General features: G+C 40.9%; 1 protein-coding gene across 2 annotated transcripts in view; it reads right to left on the reverse strand.

Annotated features, from left to right (window-relative positions):
* rsf1a (remodeling and spacing factor 1a) overlaps window positions 1–20,782 on the reverse strand; it is a 110,749-nt gene that overhangs the window by 47,620 nt on the left and 42,347 nt on the right. For both annotated transcript variants that reach the window (XM_043692490.2, XM_043692489.2), the window contains exons 2-4: window positions 17,898–17,989; window positions 9,356–9,448; window positions 2,733–2,938 (exon numbers count right to left, since the gene is read on the reverse strand). In XM_043692490.2, the coding sequence (XP_043548425.2) occupies window positions 2,733–2,938; window positions 9,356–9,448; window positions 17,898–17,989 (391 nt within the window). The remainder of the gene's footprint in view (window positions 1–2,732; window positions 2,939–9,355; window positions 9,449–17,897; window positions 17,990–20,782) is intronic.

A 20,782-nucleotide genomic window follows, 5' to 3' on the forward strand; every position in this document is an offset into this window, starting at 1 on the left:
GCGTGGGTTTCCTCCGGGTGCTCCAGTTTCCTCCTACAGTCCAAAGATGTGCAGGTTAGGTGAATTTGCCATGCTAAATTGCCTGTAATGTTAGGTGCATTAGTCAGGGGTGAATGTAGGGAATGGGTCTGGGTGGGTTGCTCTTCGAAGGGTCGGTGTGGACTTTTTGGGCCGAAGGGCCTGTTTCCACACTGTAGGGAATCTAATCTAATAATGCGGATAAATGTGAATAAATATCCGCTTTGGGAGCAGAAACAGAAAGGTGGATGACCATTTGAATGGTAAATTGAGAGAGAGAGAGAGAGAAAAAGAGAGAGAAAAAGAGAGAGAAAAAGAGAGAGAAAAAGAGAGAGAAAAAGAGAGAGAAAAAGAGAGAGAAAAAGAGAGAGAAAAAGAGAGAGAGAGAGAAAAAAATGAGCGATGAGACCTAGATCTCCTTGTACATTGTTCACTGAAGGTAAACATGCAGGTGCAGCAGGCAATGATGAAGGTAATGGTATGTTGGCCGTCATAACGAAAGATTCAAGTACAGAAGCTGGAATGTCTTGCTGTAAACATTGCTGCCTTGGTGATACGACACCTGAAATATAGAGACAGTTATGGTCTCCTTATCTGAAAGGAAGATGCATTTACTATATAGGGAGCACAGCACATCTTTATAAGGTTGATTCCTGGGATGGCAGGACTGACATATGAGGAGAGATTGAATTAGTTAGGATTATATTCACTGCAGGTAAAAACAAAGACTGCAGATGCTGGAAACCAGAGTCAAGATTAGAGTGGTCTGGAAAAGCACAGCAGGTCAGGCAGCATCAGAGGAGCAGGAGGAGTTCATAAGAAGGGGTGAATTCACAGAAACCTATAAAACTATCAGACTGGGCAGATACGGGAACAATGTTTCCAATGACAGAGGAGGCCAGAACCAGGTGTCACAGTCTAAGGATATGGGGTAGACAATTTAGGACAGGAGGATGAGGAGAAATTTCTTCACCCAGAGGGTGGTGAGCCTGTGGAACTCACTTCGACAGAAAGCAATTGATGCCAAAACATGGTATGATTTCAAGGTGGTGTTGGATATAGTACTTGGTGTGAAAGAGGTCCAAAGGATATGGGAGAGTGTGGGGTCAGGGTATTGAGTTGGGTGATCAGCCATGATCATATTGAATGATGCAGCAGACTTAAGGGGCTGAATGGCCTGCTCCTGTTCCTATTTTCTATGTTTCCACTACAATGTAAAATCTTCCTCTTTCTTTTGTCTTTTCAAAGTTACAATTGAAGCTAATTCCTCAATCACCTTCCAGACATTCCTGATTGCTTGGGCTGTGTCATCACTAAAAAAAAGATGAAAGGAAGGTCATTGAAGCAGTTTAAAACGATTGTGCCCAGGACACTATGCTGCAATATGGGCTGTGCTGCAATAACCAAACAGCAGATCCTGGACAATTGTCAAGTATCATAGGAACACCCCAAATATAGGATCACAGAAGGAATGTTCATTGTTTCAAGGTGCCAGAGAAGTGCTGGAACCTTTGCAAATACAGAAGGGAAGTTAAAAATGGAACATTGCTTCAAAGAAACTGTTGAGATTTTTGAAATTTTATGGTTTGTTCTGTTTGCCTCCCAATGTACAGTTCATACTGAAAGATACAATATTTGTTATAAAATTATCAGACTGCTACTCCCTAATATGTTGCCCTTGTCCAAGGATGGAGCTCTGCTGCTTCTTGGAATTCCTGCCCTTACAGTCAGCATGACAGCTGATTTGCACAAGTGAAGAATTAGTATCATGGGAGGTATAACCAGAGAAGGTTATGGTGGGATGAATCACCATCAGGAAGAGTAGGTGCCCACTGTCACAGATGCCAGCCTTCTGCCAATCTGATTAATTCCATGTGATATCAAAAAATAGCTGAATTTATTGAATACTGTAAAGACAATGAGCACTGATAGCACTCTGACATTAATACAATAATCTTGTTCTCCTGAATATGTGCATAGCCAAGCTGTTCCAATATAGTTAAAACACTAGCTGCCTGGCAATAGGGAAAATTTACTATATATGTCCAAAGCACAAATCCAATTTAGCCAAATACCTTATCATCAGGTGACATTCAATCACAACAAAGTGATGGAAAGGGTAGTCAATAGTGCCATCAAGTAATACTTACTCAAGAATAATCTGCTTACTGGTGCTGATTATGGGTTCCATCAGGCCCACTCAGCTCCTGACCTTATTTCAAACAAGGACAAAATAGTGCATTCCAGAGGAGAGGTGATCGTGACTGCCCTTCTCGTCACTGTACCTTGCAGCCAGAGCAGATCTGGAGTCAATTGGAATCAAGAGGAAACTCTCCACTGACTTGAGTCATAATGGGTACAAAGGAAGATAGAGTGGTTGTTGGAAGTTAACCATTCAACTCTGCAGGGGTTTTGCAGCATAGTGTCCTGGGCACAATCATTTTAAGCTGCTTCAATGACCTTCCTTTCATCTTTTTTTTTGTGATGACACGGTTGGTAGTGGATCTCGATTTCCAGCGTGCTACCCCAGTGAGGCGAAACCATCCCAACGAGCTGTGTTACTCCACAACTCCCAGTTTTTCTTTCTACCTGCATTATTAATATCACCACTTAAGATGGGAGTTCTTTTGACAATAAAGGAATTTCAGAGTTCCTCCAAAAGCATAAATTAAGAAGAATTCAACAGGAAATTCAATTCCCCACCCTCACCATACCTTACGATGAGCCTCCATGAAGTGCCATCTTGGTCATCTTGTTCTTCTGTGTAGAGTCTAACATTGAACTCTTGGTCCAGTTGGTACCAGTACATTAGGCCATCCTTATCACGCCCAATTGGATGGATGCGCATAGCATCTGGCTCCTCCTCATTCAACACATTCTTAAATTTCAAATTGTCATCAAATTGGCATTCACAGAGATACTGAAATAGAAAGGACATGATTAACAATATATGTCCAGAAAAGAGAAGGTGCCAGATCTGACTTGCACTCATCAATCCAGACACCAATACAAACGTTAAAATTGGCTATAGCAGTTGCACAGACAGGAAAGAAGAAATGGCTGGGGGTTCGTGCATGTATGCATAAAGGACAAATTCTGGGCAGGTGGTAATAGAACCCCGATCCCACATTCCAGATCAATCCGCCAATATTTAATGTGAGAGAGTGAGACAGAGAATGTGAGAACCAAACATGAGAGACAGTGAAAGACTGAATCTTTCACTCCCAGTCCAAAAATATATTCTAAATTATCTATTTTTGAGATTTGGGTGTCACCAGAATTTCTTGTCCTCCCCTAATTAACTCAATGGAGTCGCTTGACCAGTTACTTAGGAGGGCAGTAGGCCACAGCCAATAAAAATAGCAAGCTGTCATCCCTAAAGGGACACAAGTTGGATTTTTACAATAGTCTGGTAGCTTATGTTTATTGCTGTCATTTGCATTTTGTTGTTTAACAACATGCAAATGCACTATTATGCCATCATTCAGGACAGGGGAACAACTGATAACTCCCCCTATTGGGTGGAAGTTTTTTTGATATCTTGTGCTTTTGTCCCATTTAATTTTCACAATGTGCAAAAGGTGCTCTACAGAAACTTGTAAATGATAGCTGAGTTTATTAGTGAACTACACAAAATAGAAAAGGTATTCATTTCAAATACCTAGTCTGTGCCAAGACAACTAATCCCAGCCAGGGCTGTGACTACAGCACAGCAATTTCCATTAGTATTCAGTGAAGGGAAAAACCAAATCACACTGTTTTTGATCTAGTGAGCCCCAGCTGGTAAGCCATGTGTTATGACAGTAAAGGACAGACTGGGATTAAGCTGTTACACCTAACTGTGTCTGATGGTTGCACATCTTCAAAATTATGCGTAAAACAGGCACCTAGCTCAGGGAAGAAGTTGAAATTTCAAGCAATGAAGGGGACCTGCAAGAGAGAGAAACAGACTCTTGCACCTCTTCTGTGTTTCAGTTGTACCAACACTGCCTCATGTGAAATTGCAATGGACAAAATTCCAGCTGCAGTATGTGTTGGGTTAGCTCAATATCAGTAGTTGAGACACCATTAATTGATTTTGGCTTCCATTGGATGGTGAGAACATGCAGTCAATTTGATTTCCTGTGCAATGAAGTATACATCTATTGCTGTCACTTAAAGGTGCAAAGGTGGTTTTTGTCTTTTCCATTATGTAGCAAAGGCAGTAAGGGTGTCGTGGTAATAATCATTGCAATAGAAACCCAAGGGCCCAGAATAATGCTATTAAGCTATTATTTTTTACCAAATTCAAATTTCGCCATCTGCTACAGTTGGATGACCCCATGTCCCAAATCATTAGCCTGAAGTTCTGGATTATGAGTGCAGTGACAAAGCTAGTTCAGCAACAGCCACCACCATCCCCCCCTAAACTTTCACAACCACATACACACCCATCCCCACCAGGTAGGTTGCTTTGTTTTGGATGACTTTAAGCATTTTGCGTGGTTGTTGGAGTTGCATTCATCCAGGTAAGCGGGGAATACTCATTACATTTCTGAATCGTGCCTTGCGGCGGGCGGACTGGTTTTGATGAGTCAGGAGGAGATATATTACTTACTGCAGATTTCCAAGCCTCTGACCTGACCTTCAGAGTTAACACAGAAAAAGGCCCTTTGGTTGATTGTGTCCTTACCAATCAAAACAACCATCTTACTACACGGATCAGATTTTCCAGCATTTGGCCCATAGCTTTGTATGCTTTGACATTGCAAGTACACATCTAAATACTTTGCCAATGTTATGAGGATTTCTGCTTCTGCTTAGACAGTAAGTTCCAAATTCCCACCACCCTCAGGTGAAAAATAATTTTTCCTCCCATTCCCTATAAACCTTCTGCCTCTTATCTTAAATCTGTGCCCCCAGTCATCAATCCCTCCACCAAGATAAAGATTTCTTCCTATCTACTGTATATTCCCCACACTTTTATACATCCCAATCATGTCTCCTCTGTTCCAAAGCAAGCAACCCCTTCTATCCAATCTCTCTTCATAACTAACCTAAGTAACATCCCAATAAATTACCTCTAAACCCCGTCCAGTGCAATCACATCTCTCCTATAATGTGGATTCCATCACTGCACGTAATACACCAGCTGCGCCAAAACAGTTTTTTATATGGTTGCAGCATAACCTCCCAGCTCTTAAGCATTATGCCTTGGCTAATAAAAGTAATAATTCTATATGCTTTCTTAACCACCTTCCTTACCTTAAGAAATGGGTGGACATGCACACAAAGGTCCCTCTAATCCTCGGTGCTCCCCAGGGTCTTACTGTTCATCATATCTTCCTTGTTTGCCCTGCCCAAGTGCATCACCTCACATTTATCTGGAGTGAATTCCATTTGCTATCGATCTGGCCATAACAACAGCCTGTCTTTATCTCCTGTAATCTAAGGGTTTCCTCTCTGTAGTTACCACCCCATCAATTTTCATATCACCCATGGACTTACTGATCGATCATCCAATATTTAAGTCCAAATCATTTATATATACCACAAACAGCAAGGGCCCTAACAGTGTTCCCTGTAGATCCCCACTGAAACACTCCTCAACCCATCACCCTCTGCTTCATGCCACTCAGCCAATTCTGGATCTAATTTATCAAATTTCCTTGAATCCTACACTCTTGCAGCCACAAGATTTATATGGATGCTCCAGTTCAGTTTCTGGTCCTTGGTAACTCTCACATTGTTATTGTTTTCAGATGACCTGTATTTCAGGTTCTGAGTGAACAGGCGGGTTCTCGACCCTATAGATACGATGGCATTTGGGCATACTGCCCCAAAGGTTAGTAGGGCCTTAAGTGCAGGGCTTGCTCCTTTCCTTTTCCTACTTTGATGACATTCTGCATCGATACAGCATTGTGACTAAAAGAGTAGTACAGCTTGAGGTTCAAAATGAGACAGCTTGTCCAACTAGTAAAAGCTCCTCCTAGTCACGTCAATGCTTCCACATTTCATCGAGTGTTAGAAATGTCTTACAAGTGATCTCAGTGCCTTCCCCTAGAACAATAGCCATTTGGGAGGGAAGGCTGTTTTCAGCCATTAGACAAAGTTTCCAGTCCGAGGAAGTCATTTTTGCTGGACCTTTATTTGAATGCTTGTGGAGCTGCTTCAAGCATTTGTCCAATTGTCATCCCATTGAATCTGGAGGACACAGTGGAGGCAATGCTGATAAAAAATTTTCCAGTACTCTTATTGTCACTTATTATAGATGTCCAGATGGCACTACAGTTTATGGCGACCGTTGCAACACTGGGATTTCTTTTGACCTTTGGAGGTCCTTATTGTCAAACCGCTACTTACATAATGCTTTACATAATGTTTAGAAGGCTATGCTGGTACAGCTGAGGAGCTGCTGGGTCTTGTCAAGGCTTCTCTTTGAGAGAGGTGGCTGCATTTGTATGGACGAGGTTTACAATATTCCAGAGTCTCTCCTTCAACATATTTGACTGACTAGGTGTAGGTTCATACAAGTTTTATTTTGGCAACATTGAAGTACTGGCAGAATTCTTTGCCTGCAGAATTTTACAGATCAAGCATAGCTTGCAAATCTGGTGCACAATGGGAAACGATACAGCGGTCATCAGCAAAATGTAAATCATGCATATTTAAAAGTTGCTAGTTTAGTTTTGGCAGGGAGGTGACTGAGATTAAAGAGTTTTCCATCTAGCTCTATTTAATGATGACATCAGACAGCAGCTGATCTTTGATGAGGTGAGTAGTCACTTTCACATAGATAGCGCAATGCTATCCTATGACAGATTCTGAAGGTGTCGGTTATAGACTTCGGACTCCAGACAGTTCCAGTTATATCATCATGAACTAGTTGCAGGATGGTGGACATCTAAATCGCTCGAGCACAATCCACAAAGCCTTGCAATTTACTGAGGCAAACGCTTTGCTCAGATTGGTGAATCCAGTTGACTCACTGGCAGGAAACAACGATTAATTGATGATGGGCGCTTTCATGATTGGAAGGTTGTTGAGGACTAGATGCCCTGCTTTTTTGGCACATGTTGATTTTATGTACTGCAGAAGGTATGATTAAGAAGTTTGTAGATACAAAAAAATTGGCGGTGTGGTTGATAGAGAGGATAACTGCATACTCCAAGGTGTTATTAATGGGCTGCTCAGGTGAGCAGAAGCACAGCAGATAGCATTCAACTCAGAAGTGAGGGGTGATGCACATGTCAAACAAGGCAAAATAATTAATTTATGGGGGAATGCAGTGAGATGTAGAGGAAGTGAATGTGAATCAAACTGAGTGAATGCTCACAGATCTCAGGTTGAGGTAGCATATGAAGTCTTTTTATTTAATTTTCCCAAAAAATGTTATGCTGGAACTGTGTAAAACATTAGTTAGGTCACAACTTCAGAACTATGTGCAATTCTAATCACCTCATGTTAATCCATTATTAGCCAAGCGGCCATGTTGCTCAAGTTTGCTGAACACAATGCAGTAATCAGTGAAAATCCTAGTGACCATCCTAGTTCTAACCTTATGATGGATGGAACATAATGGATGAAGAAGTTGAAGACTGTCTGGCCTCAGACTGCCCTAAGGAAGTGCTGCAGTGATGATGCCCTTGGGCTCAGATGTTTAACCTCCAATAAGCAATCATTTTTCTCATTACTAAGTAGGACTCCAATCAATAGAATTTGTTTCCCCTTGATTTCATTGATCTGCTTGACACCTGCACTTTGTCAAATGCTGCCTTAACGCCAAGAGTCTTTACTGTCACTTCACTTCACCTCAAGTTCAGCTATTTTGACCTTTGGTCCAAAGATGCAAGGAAGTCAGGAGCCAGATAGTCCTGGTGGAATCAAGCAGAATATTAAGGAGCTCATCCCATGTGATAGCAGTGTTGACAATCATGTCCATCATTGGACTGATGGGATGGTAAATGGACTGGATTTGTCCTTTTTTTTGTGTGAACAGGACACAGCTGGATAGTTTTCCACTTTTGCCTGCACTAGTACCAGTGCCCATTAACTGGAACTTGCTTCTCAATCACCAGTCTTTGAGCTACATGCTCATTTTGCCAATTTTGAATTACCGTTGCCAGTTTGCATGAGGTTCAGACAACAATGCAGAGACTACAGCCCTAGAGGTTCTGCTTTATGTGATGCCTAGCTCCTCATACTGAATATGCACTGGTCCAGTAAAAGAAAAAGTGTAATTTGTACCACTGAGACCAGAGTTCTCACAATGTAATTTGTTTTGATTTGATTTGTTATTGTCATATGTACTGAAATACTGGAAAATACTGTCTTGCATGCTACTTTACAAAATTACATCAGGGTAATTTAACAGAATGCAGAATATAGTGTCAGTAAAGAGGATTTTAAACTAAATAAGGGGGCATTGGGTCAAATGTTGTAAGGTGTGGTTAATCAAAGAGTGTAGACAAGGTAAGGAAAAAAGTTATCAGTGTGGGAAATGATAAACAGACTACGACAGGGAGGGACAGAGTTCACAAATGAGTAAAATCAACAAATAAGAACAAAAGGAATAAAAGGTGAAAAAAAGACTAAACACTATCTGAATGCACATAACATTTGGAACAAAACAGATGATCTAAAAATGCAAATGGAAATAAAGAAGCATGATCAGAGATATGGCTGCAAGGATTGGTAACTGAAAATTGAAGGGTACCGGACATTTAGGAAGAACAGGAAACTAGGAAAGGGAGGAGGGGTGAGACTGCTAATCAGTGACAATATTAGCACAAGTCCCTCCCTAATCTACTTATCTGTGGAGGCCATCTTAGAAGCATCCAGCAGGGTAATTATTTGAAGTAGATAATTTCTATTGTCCTTCATGTCCCTTTGACACGAGAATGTGCAAGAGTAGGATTAGGCATAGCTACAATATTAGATATTTGGGAATATCAAATGGACACCATGGTTTAGTTCTGACAGGAATAATCACTAGGTGCTGTTGTCCCTAATGAACCTTTCCTTTACTGAAGAAAAGAAAAGGAAGGAAAGAAGGGAATTTTGGGGCATATGGATTAGTAGAAGAGGGAAAAAGAAAGAACAACTGAAATAGGTATATTCCAGAAAGAGTTTTGCTTCAAAAGATATCAAGTATGAGAAACTTGTTGATGGCACAGTTATGATTAAGGAATTCCGACACTTTACAGGAATATTATTCTAGACCAAATACTCAATGTTGACTCCAGGTGATATCCTATTCAGTTTCCCTGCACTGATATACCCCATACATGGTGCGTTATCAAAATGTGTAAGCGCTCAACATTTATAGAATGGTATTCTATTGGCGCTCAGAAATTACCTTTAAGAGACCAAGTTTGCATTCAGCATCCATCTCTGTGTATCCAATTTTTTCCATCTCCCAAGCCCAAGTATTGTTGTATTCCAAGCAAATCTATTCCAAACGAAAATAAACATTTAAAATCCATTTAAAAGTGAGAAATGTAGAACATTTTCAAACAAAACAATAAAGTACACCAAGACAGAACCATTAAAAGTTTTGATTTTGGAAGTTTTCCTGATAACTCAGTTGGTTATGGCAAACTACAACCAAGGAATATGAAAAAGGAATGAAATTCACTTTCAATTGTACCAACACAGAGAGGCAGCAGGAGGCAACCCAACCATACTTCCCAAATAGCTCCCATCTGAGAACCTCAGGCTGGGGAAATTTCAATTGTAATCCAGAGACTCAATCATGCATTTTAGAAAAGACTAAGCACACATATGATGCACTACCCAGTTCAGCAGTCCCAGCACAAGCAGAAGCAACAGCCCACAAGGCCTCTCAAGCCTACTCCACCCAATATGTTGTCCTTGAATGCTCTCACCACCAAAAATAACTAGTGACCTCTATACTGAAATTGCTCAGTGACTGAATAACACAGCTCATCAAGCTAAAGAATTTTAAAGGTTCCTGTGAAAGGATAAGGTAATTTTTTAAAAGAAGATTCTTTGATGGGATGTGGGTATCTGCCCATGCTTTGAACAGAGTGGCTTGTTCGGGCCATTTCAGAGGGCAGTTAAGAGTCAACGATATTGTTGATGGGTCTAGAGACAGAGGTTGGCCTGAAACAAGAAGACTGTCAAACTTTTCTTCCCTAAATTACATTAGCAGACCAGATAAGTTTTAACAAGTCAATGATAACTGTTACAGGATTACTGAGACAAGCTTTACACTCTAGATTTATTAATTGAATTCAAATACCATCAGCTGCCAAGTCATCGATTTACAATCGGGACGTTAAGTATTGATTCACCAAAGCAAACAGAAGTAGTGTCACTGCAGACAGAGCATGAACCCTTGCGACAGTGATTGGCATTTGCCTCTGACAGCTGAGAGATCAGAGTTTAGACAGACAAAATGACATATGAATAATTACAGTAATTTGATCAGAAGTGGGGATGTTCACTGACGATTGCACAGTGTCAGTACCATTCACGATTCCTCAATACTGAAGTCTGTGTCCATGCGCAGCTAGACTTGGAAAGTATCCAAACTGGGGTTGATAAGTGATAGTTAATATTCATGCCACACAAAGCGTATCGCCAGCAAGGGAGAATATAATCATCACCCCCTGATATTCAATACCATTACTACTGAATTTCACACTAACAACATCTTGGGGGATATCACTGACCAGAAACTGAACTGGACCAGTCATATGAATACTATAGCTACAAGAGTAGATCAGAGGCTGTCGCAGCAAGTAACTTGCCTCCATTTTTCCCAATGTCTGCAAAATGATGGAATATTCTCTACTTGCTTGGATGAGTAGAGCATTAACATTCATGAAATTGATCATTCAGGACAAACAGCCACTTCGACTGACACCCCATCTAACCTTTTAAACTTTCAGTCCTTTCACCACTAATGCACAGTAGCAGCAGTGTACATCATTCAAAATATACACTGCAGCAACTCTTTCAACAGCAGTTTTCAAACCCCTGACCTCTACAAACAAAAAGGACAACGGCAGCCAATAGAGGGAACACCACTACCTACAAGTTTCCTTCCAAGCCACTCACTACCCTGACTTGGAAATATGTCACAATTCCTTCAGTGTTGCTTGGTGAAAATCCTGGCCCTCGAAGTACTTTGGGTGAATCTACACATCTAGGACAACTGTCTTGAACTGCTGTTGACCACCATCTCTCATTTGAGATGGACAAAACTGCTGACCTAGCTAGCACCACCAACATCCCATTAATAAGTAACAATAAAAGAAAATGCATGAGGCCCACAGTGTCCGTTTCTCAGTGTTGTCAAGTTCTCAACTAGGATTACAGAGGGATGTTGTAGCGTATTGGTGAATAAGGATGGACAAGAAAATAGCTTGAGCTTTGGTCTCCCAATTATAATCCAATTGATTCTATTGAAATATAGGAGTGGATGGATCAAGGACATAATCGAACCGGAATAGGCCATTCAGTCCCTTAATCGAGAGTGTGGCACTGGAAAAGCACAACAGGTCAGGCAGCAGGAGAATTGATGTCTTGGGAAAAAGCCCTTCATCAGGGGAGGGAGGGGTGGTTTGAACCAAGGAGTCACAAAGGGAATGGTTCCTTTCAGAAGGCAGAGAGGGGTGAGGAAGGGCAGAATGTTCTGGATGGTGGGGTCTAATTAGAGTTGGCGGAAACGTATGAGAATGATACGTTGGATGCGAGGACAAGTGGGGTGGAAAGTGAGGACGTTGTTTCATAGGAGCTCGTCACTGCTGAAGCATAAACAAAAATTGAAAGTTGGGACTCACTAGCTGCAGGAATTAAGTTTCAAGTGGATTATTTCTAGTCTCATCTGCGACATCATTTGCACTATTAAGGCAACTTTTATTTGTGCTGCAGTCTATTCAATCTCAGGACAGCCTAAAATGTTTTACATTTGGTTTCTTCAAGAGTCTTATTGTTAAATGGGCAAATATTGCTATATAGTTTTATCAAACTAATACTTCATACAACTCAATCACAAGTACCCCCTCCTCAGTCTCCTCTGCTCCAACAAAAACAACTCCAGCCTGTCCAATCTCTCTTCATATGTAAACCTCTCTAGACCAGGCAACATCCTGGTTAAATTCCTCTTCACCTTCTCCGGTGCTATCACATCCCTCCTATAATGTAGATTTCAGAACTGCACACAATACTCTAGCTGTGGTCTAACCATCTTTTTATACAGATCCAACAAAACCTTAAATGTAGACACCTCTTAAACACAGCCTTGGCTCTCTGTTTGGATGATGCTTTTCAATTTGAATTGTCTATTCCAGTGTAAAGCACACAGTCCCTGAATAATCAATTCAGATCGATCAGTTTGGGTACTAATAGCATAGTGGAACCAGGAAGCATCTAAGTCCCACTTTCTCTAGAGGTAACAGCATCTCTGAGCAGGTTGATCAGAAAATATCAAAAGATAAAACTAATCACCCACTATACTTAAGCAGCTTTGTAACAGGCATACATTTGGAAAAAATGGACTTATTAGCACGGGGAAGGTACTGTCTGACAAGCTTGATTGAGACTTTGAGAAAGTGACAAAAGATGATTGATGAGGGCAGGACAGATGTTACTGACATGGATTTTAGCAAGCTGTTTGGCAGAGTCCCTGATGGATGGCTGATATAAAAGGTGAAGTCACATGGAATATGCTGGTAAGATGAATACAAAACTGGCTGAGTCATAGAAGACAGTAGCAGTGAAAGTGTGTTTCTCAGATCAGAGATTGAGATCAGTGGTGTTCTGCAGGGATTAGTGCTGTGACTCCTGCTGTTTGTATAAATGATGTGGAGGAGAATGCAGGTGGCCTGATTAATAAGTTTGCAGACAACACAAAATTTGGGGCTGCAGTGAATAGTGAGGAGGATTGCCAGAGGATATAAATAGGCTAGAGACTCAGGTGAAGAAATGACAGATGGAGTTTATTCCAAACAAATGCAAAATGATGCATTTTGGGAGGTGTCGCACAGGAGAGAAATATACTGTAAATGGCAGAACTCTTAATAGTATCAACATTCAAAGAGATGTAGACATATAGATCCACAGTTCCCTTACAGTAGCAACACAAGTGGATAAAGTGGCATACGACATGCCATTGGTGGGGGGAGATAGAGTATAAAAATTAGCAAGCCATGTTCCAGCTGTATAGAACATTTGGAATATTGTGTGCAGTTCTGGTCGCCATTCTGCCAGAAGAATGTGAAGGCTTGGGAGAGGGTACTAAAAGGGTTTAATCAAGATGTTGCCTGTTTGGAAAGTATTAACTACGAGAAGAAATTGGACAAACGGTTTGTATTCACCTAAATATCAAAGGATCTGGGCCAAAAGAACTTTACAAGAGTACAAGAGGCAAGGATAGTCAGAGTACACTTCTCAGGGTAGAAATGATAATTACAAGGGACATAGGTTTAAAATAAAAGGGAAAAAGTTTAAAGGAGATGTGAGAGGCAGGTTTTCTTTTTTTAAGAAACACAAATGGTGCTAAAGTGCCTGGAATGAGTTGGAGGTGGATACAATAACACTGTTTAAGAGGCATCTTGACAGATATATAAACACTCAGGGAAGAGAAGGATATGGACTGCATTGAGGCAAAATGTGCTTAGTTTAGACAGACATCACGTATTGGCCTGAATGTGTGCTGTACTTGTTTTTTGTTGGATGCTGTAGTAAATTGTACCCACAATTCCAAGCATCCTGTTAAATGGAAGATGAAAGTCATCAGAAGGGTACACTAAGATTCTCCAGAATCATACCAGGCAATGATAGAAATGAAAGGACACACAAAAGTATGGGTTATTTTACACAAGAAGAAACATGAGAAAGAAATCAAAACTGAAGTTTGCAAAATTATGAAGTATTTTAATAAGCTAAATCCAAAAAGAATGCTGCTGGTTCACCGCATGAAAGCAAAGATCAGACAGCCAAAACGGCATAGAATGAGGTCAGTCTGCCCTTTCTAAGTACAGAAGGAAGAAAGTATGGAACAGTAGACTATGCGTGACTGCTAAAAAAAAGTAGCAAAGTTAAATTGTTTTCACACAAGGTATTTGTGCGTGGAACGCTTGTGGCAATACTGCCCTTTTAACAAAGTTATGATTTAGATTAGATTTAGATTTCGATTAGGTTACAGTGTGAAAACAGGCCCTTCGGCCTAACAAGTCCACACCGACCCGCCAAAGCGCAACCCACCCAGACCCATTCCCCTACATTTATCCCTTCACCTAATACTACAGGCAATTTAGCACGGCCAATTCACCTAACCTGCACATTTTTGGATTGTGGGAGGAAACTGGAGCACCCGGAGGAAACCCACGCAGACACGGGGAGAATGTGCAAAGTCCACACAAAGAGTCGCCTGAGGCGGGAATTGAACCTGGGTCTCTGGCGCTGTGAGGCTGCAGTGCTAACCACTGTGCCACCATGCCGCCAATGGTTGCCTTTGGGGTTTTTTCCCCCCCAAAAGGGGTTGTGAAGGCAGAGGTTCTGATATTGTCTGTAAGTATCTACTTGAAAAGGCTTTTAAGTGTTTCTTTTAAAACACTTGTACAATGAAAGGGGAGTGGCCAGTTCCCCCAGTTCAAGATTTTTCCTGGTCTGGTTTTAGCTGCTAGTCAAAGAAAGCTGCTGGGGAATAAAAGGTTCTCTGATTCAGAGGTTTCCTGGCTGACTCTCTCTCTCTCCCTGCAATCTCTCTCCTGTAAGGACCTGCATTTCAATTTACCCTTTCGCCAAGGGGTGCGTTATGGGCTGTTGCAGGAAATCAGAACAGGTCTTTGTTAAGTTGCATTTTCGTGTCGGTTGGATTTTCAAACGGTTGTTATTTTAAGTTCTGTTTTCTTTTGTTCGTATGTAAATAAATTGTTTTAGTTAAAACAGAGTGGTTTGACCAGCTGCATCGCTCCTGGAAAATTCAGCTTACATCTGCTTAAAACAACCAGAAATGTTCGTTTCTGGGCTACCTTCTTAAAATGTTTTGGGAGGGTCTGGCCTGGTCCATAACATGCTTTACCTCGAAGCATTGGAGCAGAGTGTAAACCTAAGAGCTTCATGAATAAGGGAATTCAGGAAATACAGGATAGAAGTGTTCCTTGTTTCTTCTAACACTGTTAGTCTCCAGCAGTGGGGGTTGTAACGTTGCACGAAAGGAGTGTTAATGAGAACTCAGCTCTGTAAGCACTCCCTGCATCCAAACTGCATTCAGAAAAACATAAAATAAAGGTGATATCACAGAAACAGATAAGTAATTGTTAAGTATTCTGCTCACATGTTTTATCTTTTAAAGCCTAACACCTTTATAAGTAACCATAAGGTTAAGTAAAGTTACAGGTGCCAATAAATTCTACTATTCCTTGTAAGACTAGATGGCAGAATGTCTACCATAAGGCAAAGGAGCAGTATGAGGCCATTCATCCCATCCTATTTCTCTGCCATTTAAATGAGATCAAGATTAGTTAGAAAATCCTTGACTTCACTTTCCTGCCTTATCCCCAATTCCCTTACTGTCTTCCTAAGCTTTGAACATACTTCATGATCCAGCCTCTACAAACCTCTGCAGTGAAGAATTCTTCAGAGGATTTACCAACCTCAGAGAGGAAACTTCTCATCGGTTTTTAGCGAGCAACCCTTTGCTCTGAGATTATGTCCTCTGGTCCTAAACTCCCCAACCAAGGGGAAAAACCTTTCCACATCTATCCTGTCAAGTCTTCTAAACATCATATGCTTCAACACTTCAACTCACTCTTCTAAACTCCAATGAGTACAGATCCAACCTACTCAACCTCTCAAAATATATTTTGTCAATACCCACCTAGTGAGCCTCCTCCAAACTGCCTCCAATACCATTTAATCTTTCCTTAGCTCAGGAAACCAAAACTGTTCACAGAATTCAAGCTCTTATTTGACTAGTACCTTGAATAGTTTAACAAGATCTAATTTTATATCCCATTCCCTACAAAGTAAAGGCCAATATTCCACTTCCTTTACCTGAACTTGGTTGCTTTCTTTCATACATTAATAATCTGGATGTAGGTTTGCTTGCTAAGCTGGAAGGTTCCAGCTCAATGAGCAAACCTACACCCAGAACCTCAACCTGAGCTACAAAGCTTCTTCAAACTCATACATTAATGTTCTGTGCTGCAATCCATTTAAATAATAATCTACTCCTTCATCCCAACTGCCAAAGTGCATAACATCATGTTTTCCTACACAATATTTCATTTACCAAAGTTTTGCCCACTGGCTAAACCTGTATGTCCCTCTTCAGACTCTACCACCCTCAGTACTTGCCTACCCACCTTCCCAAATTATTTCTGTGTAATTCACAAACTTGGCTGTAGTGCATTCAGTTCTCTCATTGACCCATCCCTGTGGCATTCCACTAGTTACAAGATGCCAGCGTGATGCAGCGCAAACTGTGGTGTGAGGAACTTCGACTAAAAAGCTATGAGCTGTAAAAAATTGCAATGCATCAGGGAAGGGCAAGTTACCAAGATTATTCACTCCAGGATGTACCCTCATTCCTTAGGATAGGGTATTCTGATTTGGTCAGCGCTCAGAGATAGGAGGAGGTGACTGAGTGAGGTTGGTTTTGGACCCAGAGGTGGAGAAAACTCAACCTTTGCAATTATCCGAGTTTGAGGCATTTTCAGTTTGTTTAGATGTCAGGGTGCTGAGAGGTGGATGAACCAACTGACCACGACTCAATGGTGCAGAAAACTATTCAGCTGAGGGAGTAAAAGGAATATAGTGGTAGCAGGACACAGTATAGTGTCAGGGGATTGACACTGTTCTCAGTACAAGACATTAGGTACCAAATTAAGTAGAGTCTAATAGGTAATCTTTGGATTATTACCTGAGCCATATGGAAAACTGTTAGCCGCCAGCAGAGTGGAAGTTGAAAAATCACATGAAAAGAGACAATGGAAATTGGCAAACAGCACATATGATTAATGACTCAAACTTGTCATGAGGGAAGTGGATTCCAGTTCATTAGGCACTGGTATGAATACAGGAGAAAAAGTGATTATCCAAGCAGCAGGTCTTGAGCAGGTAGAGTAGGAGGACTTAGAAATTGTTAAATTGTGGACGCTTCCAAGGACAAACAAATTACCCAGGATTGCTCATGCATAATTTATCTGGAATTGTATGACTACAGGGGCAATGCCCTTCTATCCATTCGTTACTTTGCCATGGTTGATGAGGTAGTTGTGAAATTAAATATCTTTTATGGCATATAATACTTATACAGCAGAAACTAGACTTGCTGAAGGCTTAAAGGAAACCCACTAGTTTACATTCCTGCTGGACCCTAAATTAAATTTTAATCGAAGACACCGTTCCAACTTGACAACAATCCAATAGAAGCCAGATTTTATTTACTAAAATACTTGGGATATTTATTGTCCAACCCACCAGTTAACCAAGAAAGTGACACCGACCTGTCTTCTATTGCCACTGCAATTGGGGTGTTGAAGATGTTATTGGATAGGAGCTGAAGGATTTTGACCGGAAAACCATTTGGATGAGATTTTAACTCAGTGGAAAAGTTGATATCAAGAAATGCAGCACAATTACTGCAAGGCCCCATATTTGTTCTGTAGTGGTCTCCCATTAATTGTCAAGATCAAATCAGCTGAATAAAAGTCTGATTTTTCAGCAATTTTGTTATGGAACAGAAATCAAGTCTGCACAGCACAGCAGTAAGTTATTCCATATCTGTTTTACATACACAGACATAACTACAAACTCAAACAAAGCTGGGCTAGTTTTGACTAGTCAAGTACGCTCTTGTAAGACTAACTCTGAATGATACTGAAGTGCTTCAATGATATAACAAGAACATAAAAGTCTTTTACCCTGAGAAGGTACTTTTCCCATCGATCAAAGCTTACAGACTTGCCAATCTTCCTCATTAGCTTCAAGTGAAGGTCCACCAGTGGTTGAGGAACTGTGGAAAATAAGGAAGGATCAGGTCAAGAACGTGCATTGCATGAAAGAAACTGACCTTTACAAAAAGTGGCACCCTGTAGAAATTAAGATTATTAATTTGCTACCATCCAATCTCCTCTGGTGCTGTGCATGGAGAGTTAGGATTGGTCTAAGCTTCATGGGAAGCAGAGTTAGATATCTTGGGGATAACTGAACTTGGAGACAGAGAATCCCATTCTGAAAATCATATCACATTTCCATTATAAACTCGCATAACTGCTTTTCGGAAAGTTGTTGGAATACTTGTCATGTTGAGAATTGCACTATCCTGCCGGGGGAAGCACTGCGGCTTTCTTGCTAGCAGGATTATCTAATTTCAACTTGTCACAATATAAAACATTCTTGCAAGCACAGAAATGTGGACAATTCATAAAGTAAACAGCAAATGATACATACACAAGATTTTCACTGATCAACAGTAAATCTTCCATGATGTTGAATTGCTAGATTCAAAAGAACAGTCCAGACAAGTTTCAATACATTGTGATGACTCAATGCCCTTAAACAGACAACTAAAGTTCACAATACAACATGCTATAATAATAAGAGATAAAGCAGTAACAAAGTACATTATAGATTTTGTTTGATGCCCATGATCACAGCAGGAAAAATCAACTTGGAAAAGCTGCACCTGTTGCACCCAGTCTCCTCTACATTGGGGAGACAGGGTGCCTTCTTGCAGATTGTTTCAGAGAACATCTCAGGGACACCCGCACCCACCAACCCCACCTCCCCGTGGCTGAACACTTCAATTCTCCCTCCCACTCCATCAAGGACATGCAGGTCTTGGGCTTCCTCCACTGTTACCAACCGACGCCTGGAGGAGGAATGCCTCATATTCCGTCTTGGGACCCTGCAACCACACGGAATCAATGTGGATTTCAACAGATTCCTCATTTCCCCTCCCCCCCCACTATCCCAGTCCCAAGCCTCCAATTTAGCACCACCCTCCGGACCCATCCATCACTGCCCCCTCTGACATTTCACCTTCTCCAGCACCTTCATCCACCTATCGCTTTCCCAGCTACCATCCCCCCCCATTTTTCTATCAGCCCCGATCCACAAGCCTCAATCCTGATGAAGGGCTAATGCCCAAAACGTTGATTCTCCTGCTCCTCAGATGCTGCCTGATTGGCTGTGCTTTTCCAGCACCTCACTCTCGACTCTAATCTCCAGCATCTGCAGTCCTCACTTTCTCCTTGGAAAAACTAACACAAAGTCAAGAACGAGAATGGCTTGTTACAATGAAGACTTACCAGTGACAATTGATGCATAGCTAACAAGGCACTAGTCAATTAAAATCTTTGAAGGCAGTAATCATCACTGAACGAATAAATTCAAGCCAGCAGCAGAAGTGCTTCCGTCAAGTTAAATGAACAAGAGTAGCAAGAAGCAACATAAATCTAGCAGCAGGGTGCGGAAAATTAATAAATCAATGACCTATGCTCAAGGATCAATGAATAAATTACTCAAGGAGCAGGAGCGTATCTTTCACAAGTTCTCGTGTGTTGTTACTCTGCAGGTTGGCCTAAGAAGCTGAAAATGGCATGAGCAGTATTGCAAGTTTTGATGGGAGTGTTTTGTTTGGAAGTGCACGGGAACAATGGATGGAGATGGTCTTGAACCATTATCAGTTCCCGCAACCTTACCTTTCCTCCAAATGTGAGCCCACCTCTTTTGTCATCTGCTTATTCCTTCTCCCGAGGTTAGGAGCAAGAATCAGAACATAGGTGATGAGAACCCAATGGATTTTTTTGTGCTGAGAAACAAATATCTTGAAATACAAGATTTTAAACTGCAAAACTAAAGGGAGTCAGGTGGTGTTGTGGCACTACCATACAGCTGAATAGAGAGACAGAGCTACAATAGGTTAAGACAAATATGGGAAAAGAAAGCATAGCAGCTTGATGTCAATACAACACAGATACTGAAAGAAAAGACAATTTTTATTTGAATTTAATATTTTGAAATCTACTTAAGACTTAAGGAAGAAATTGAAAACCTAAGTAATCTCTCATATAGTGCACTGCCCAGTGGGCTGTTTTGCAGCAGTCTGAAAATTAAGATAATGGTTGGTGACTCTTAACATTAGTTTCTGCAAAGTTCAAAGACTGTGTGCTCCACCATCTGGTGCCCAAATTACATAATTGCTACATTACAAGTTGACAAAAGCCAAACCCATTGAAAAAGAGAAGAACATTTCAATTTATAACAGATAAAGATTGACAAAAGAATGGATCAAACGGTACAGACAGGAAATGTGCAGGCACAAAATTTTAAATATTCTACAGACATAGTTGGATTGAATGGTCAAACTCATGGCAGATCAACTTTGACACAGAAGAGTATCTGATGATACATTATGGCAAGACAGCCAAATGCTAAACTAGATAAAAGTGAAATATCAAGGAAAAACAATAATAGTAAAAAGCTCAAGGGCTAGCAATTAAAGGGTTTCTTGTACTCGACTAGGGAATCAGTATCAAGATTAAGCATGAGACAGTAGCATCATGGTTATGTTACAGAACCAGTAAACCAAAGGCCTAGATTAATACTTGAAAGACATAACTTCATATCTAATGTTGTACCACTTTTTAAGAAAGAAGCAAGAGAGAAAGCAGGAAATTATAGATCAGTTAGTCTGACCTCAGTAGTGGGAAAGATGCTGGAGTCAATTATAAAGGATGAAATTACGACACAACTTGATAGCAGTAACAGGATAGGTCAGAGTCAGCATGGATTTCTCCAGGGG

The sequence above is a fragment of the Chiloscyllium plagiosum genome, unplaced genomic scaffold (genome assembly GCF_037043375.1).
Source record: "Chiloscyllium plagiosum isolate Xiang-an unplaced genomic scaffold, Cpla_swu_hap1 HiC_scaffold_6, whole genome shotgun sequence".
NCBI classification, from domain to species: domain Eukaryota; kingdom Metazoa; phylum Chordata; class Chondrichthyes; order Orectolobiformes; family Hemiscylliidae; genus Chiloscyllium; species Chiloscyllium plagiosum.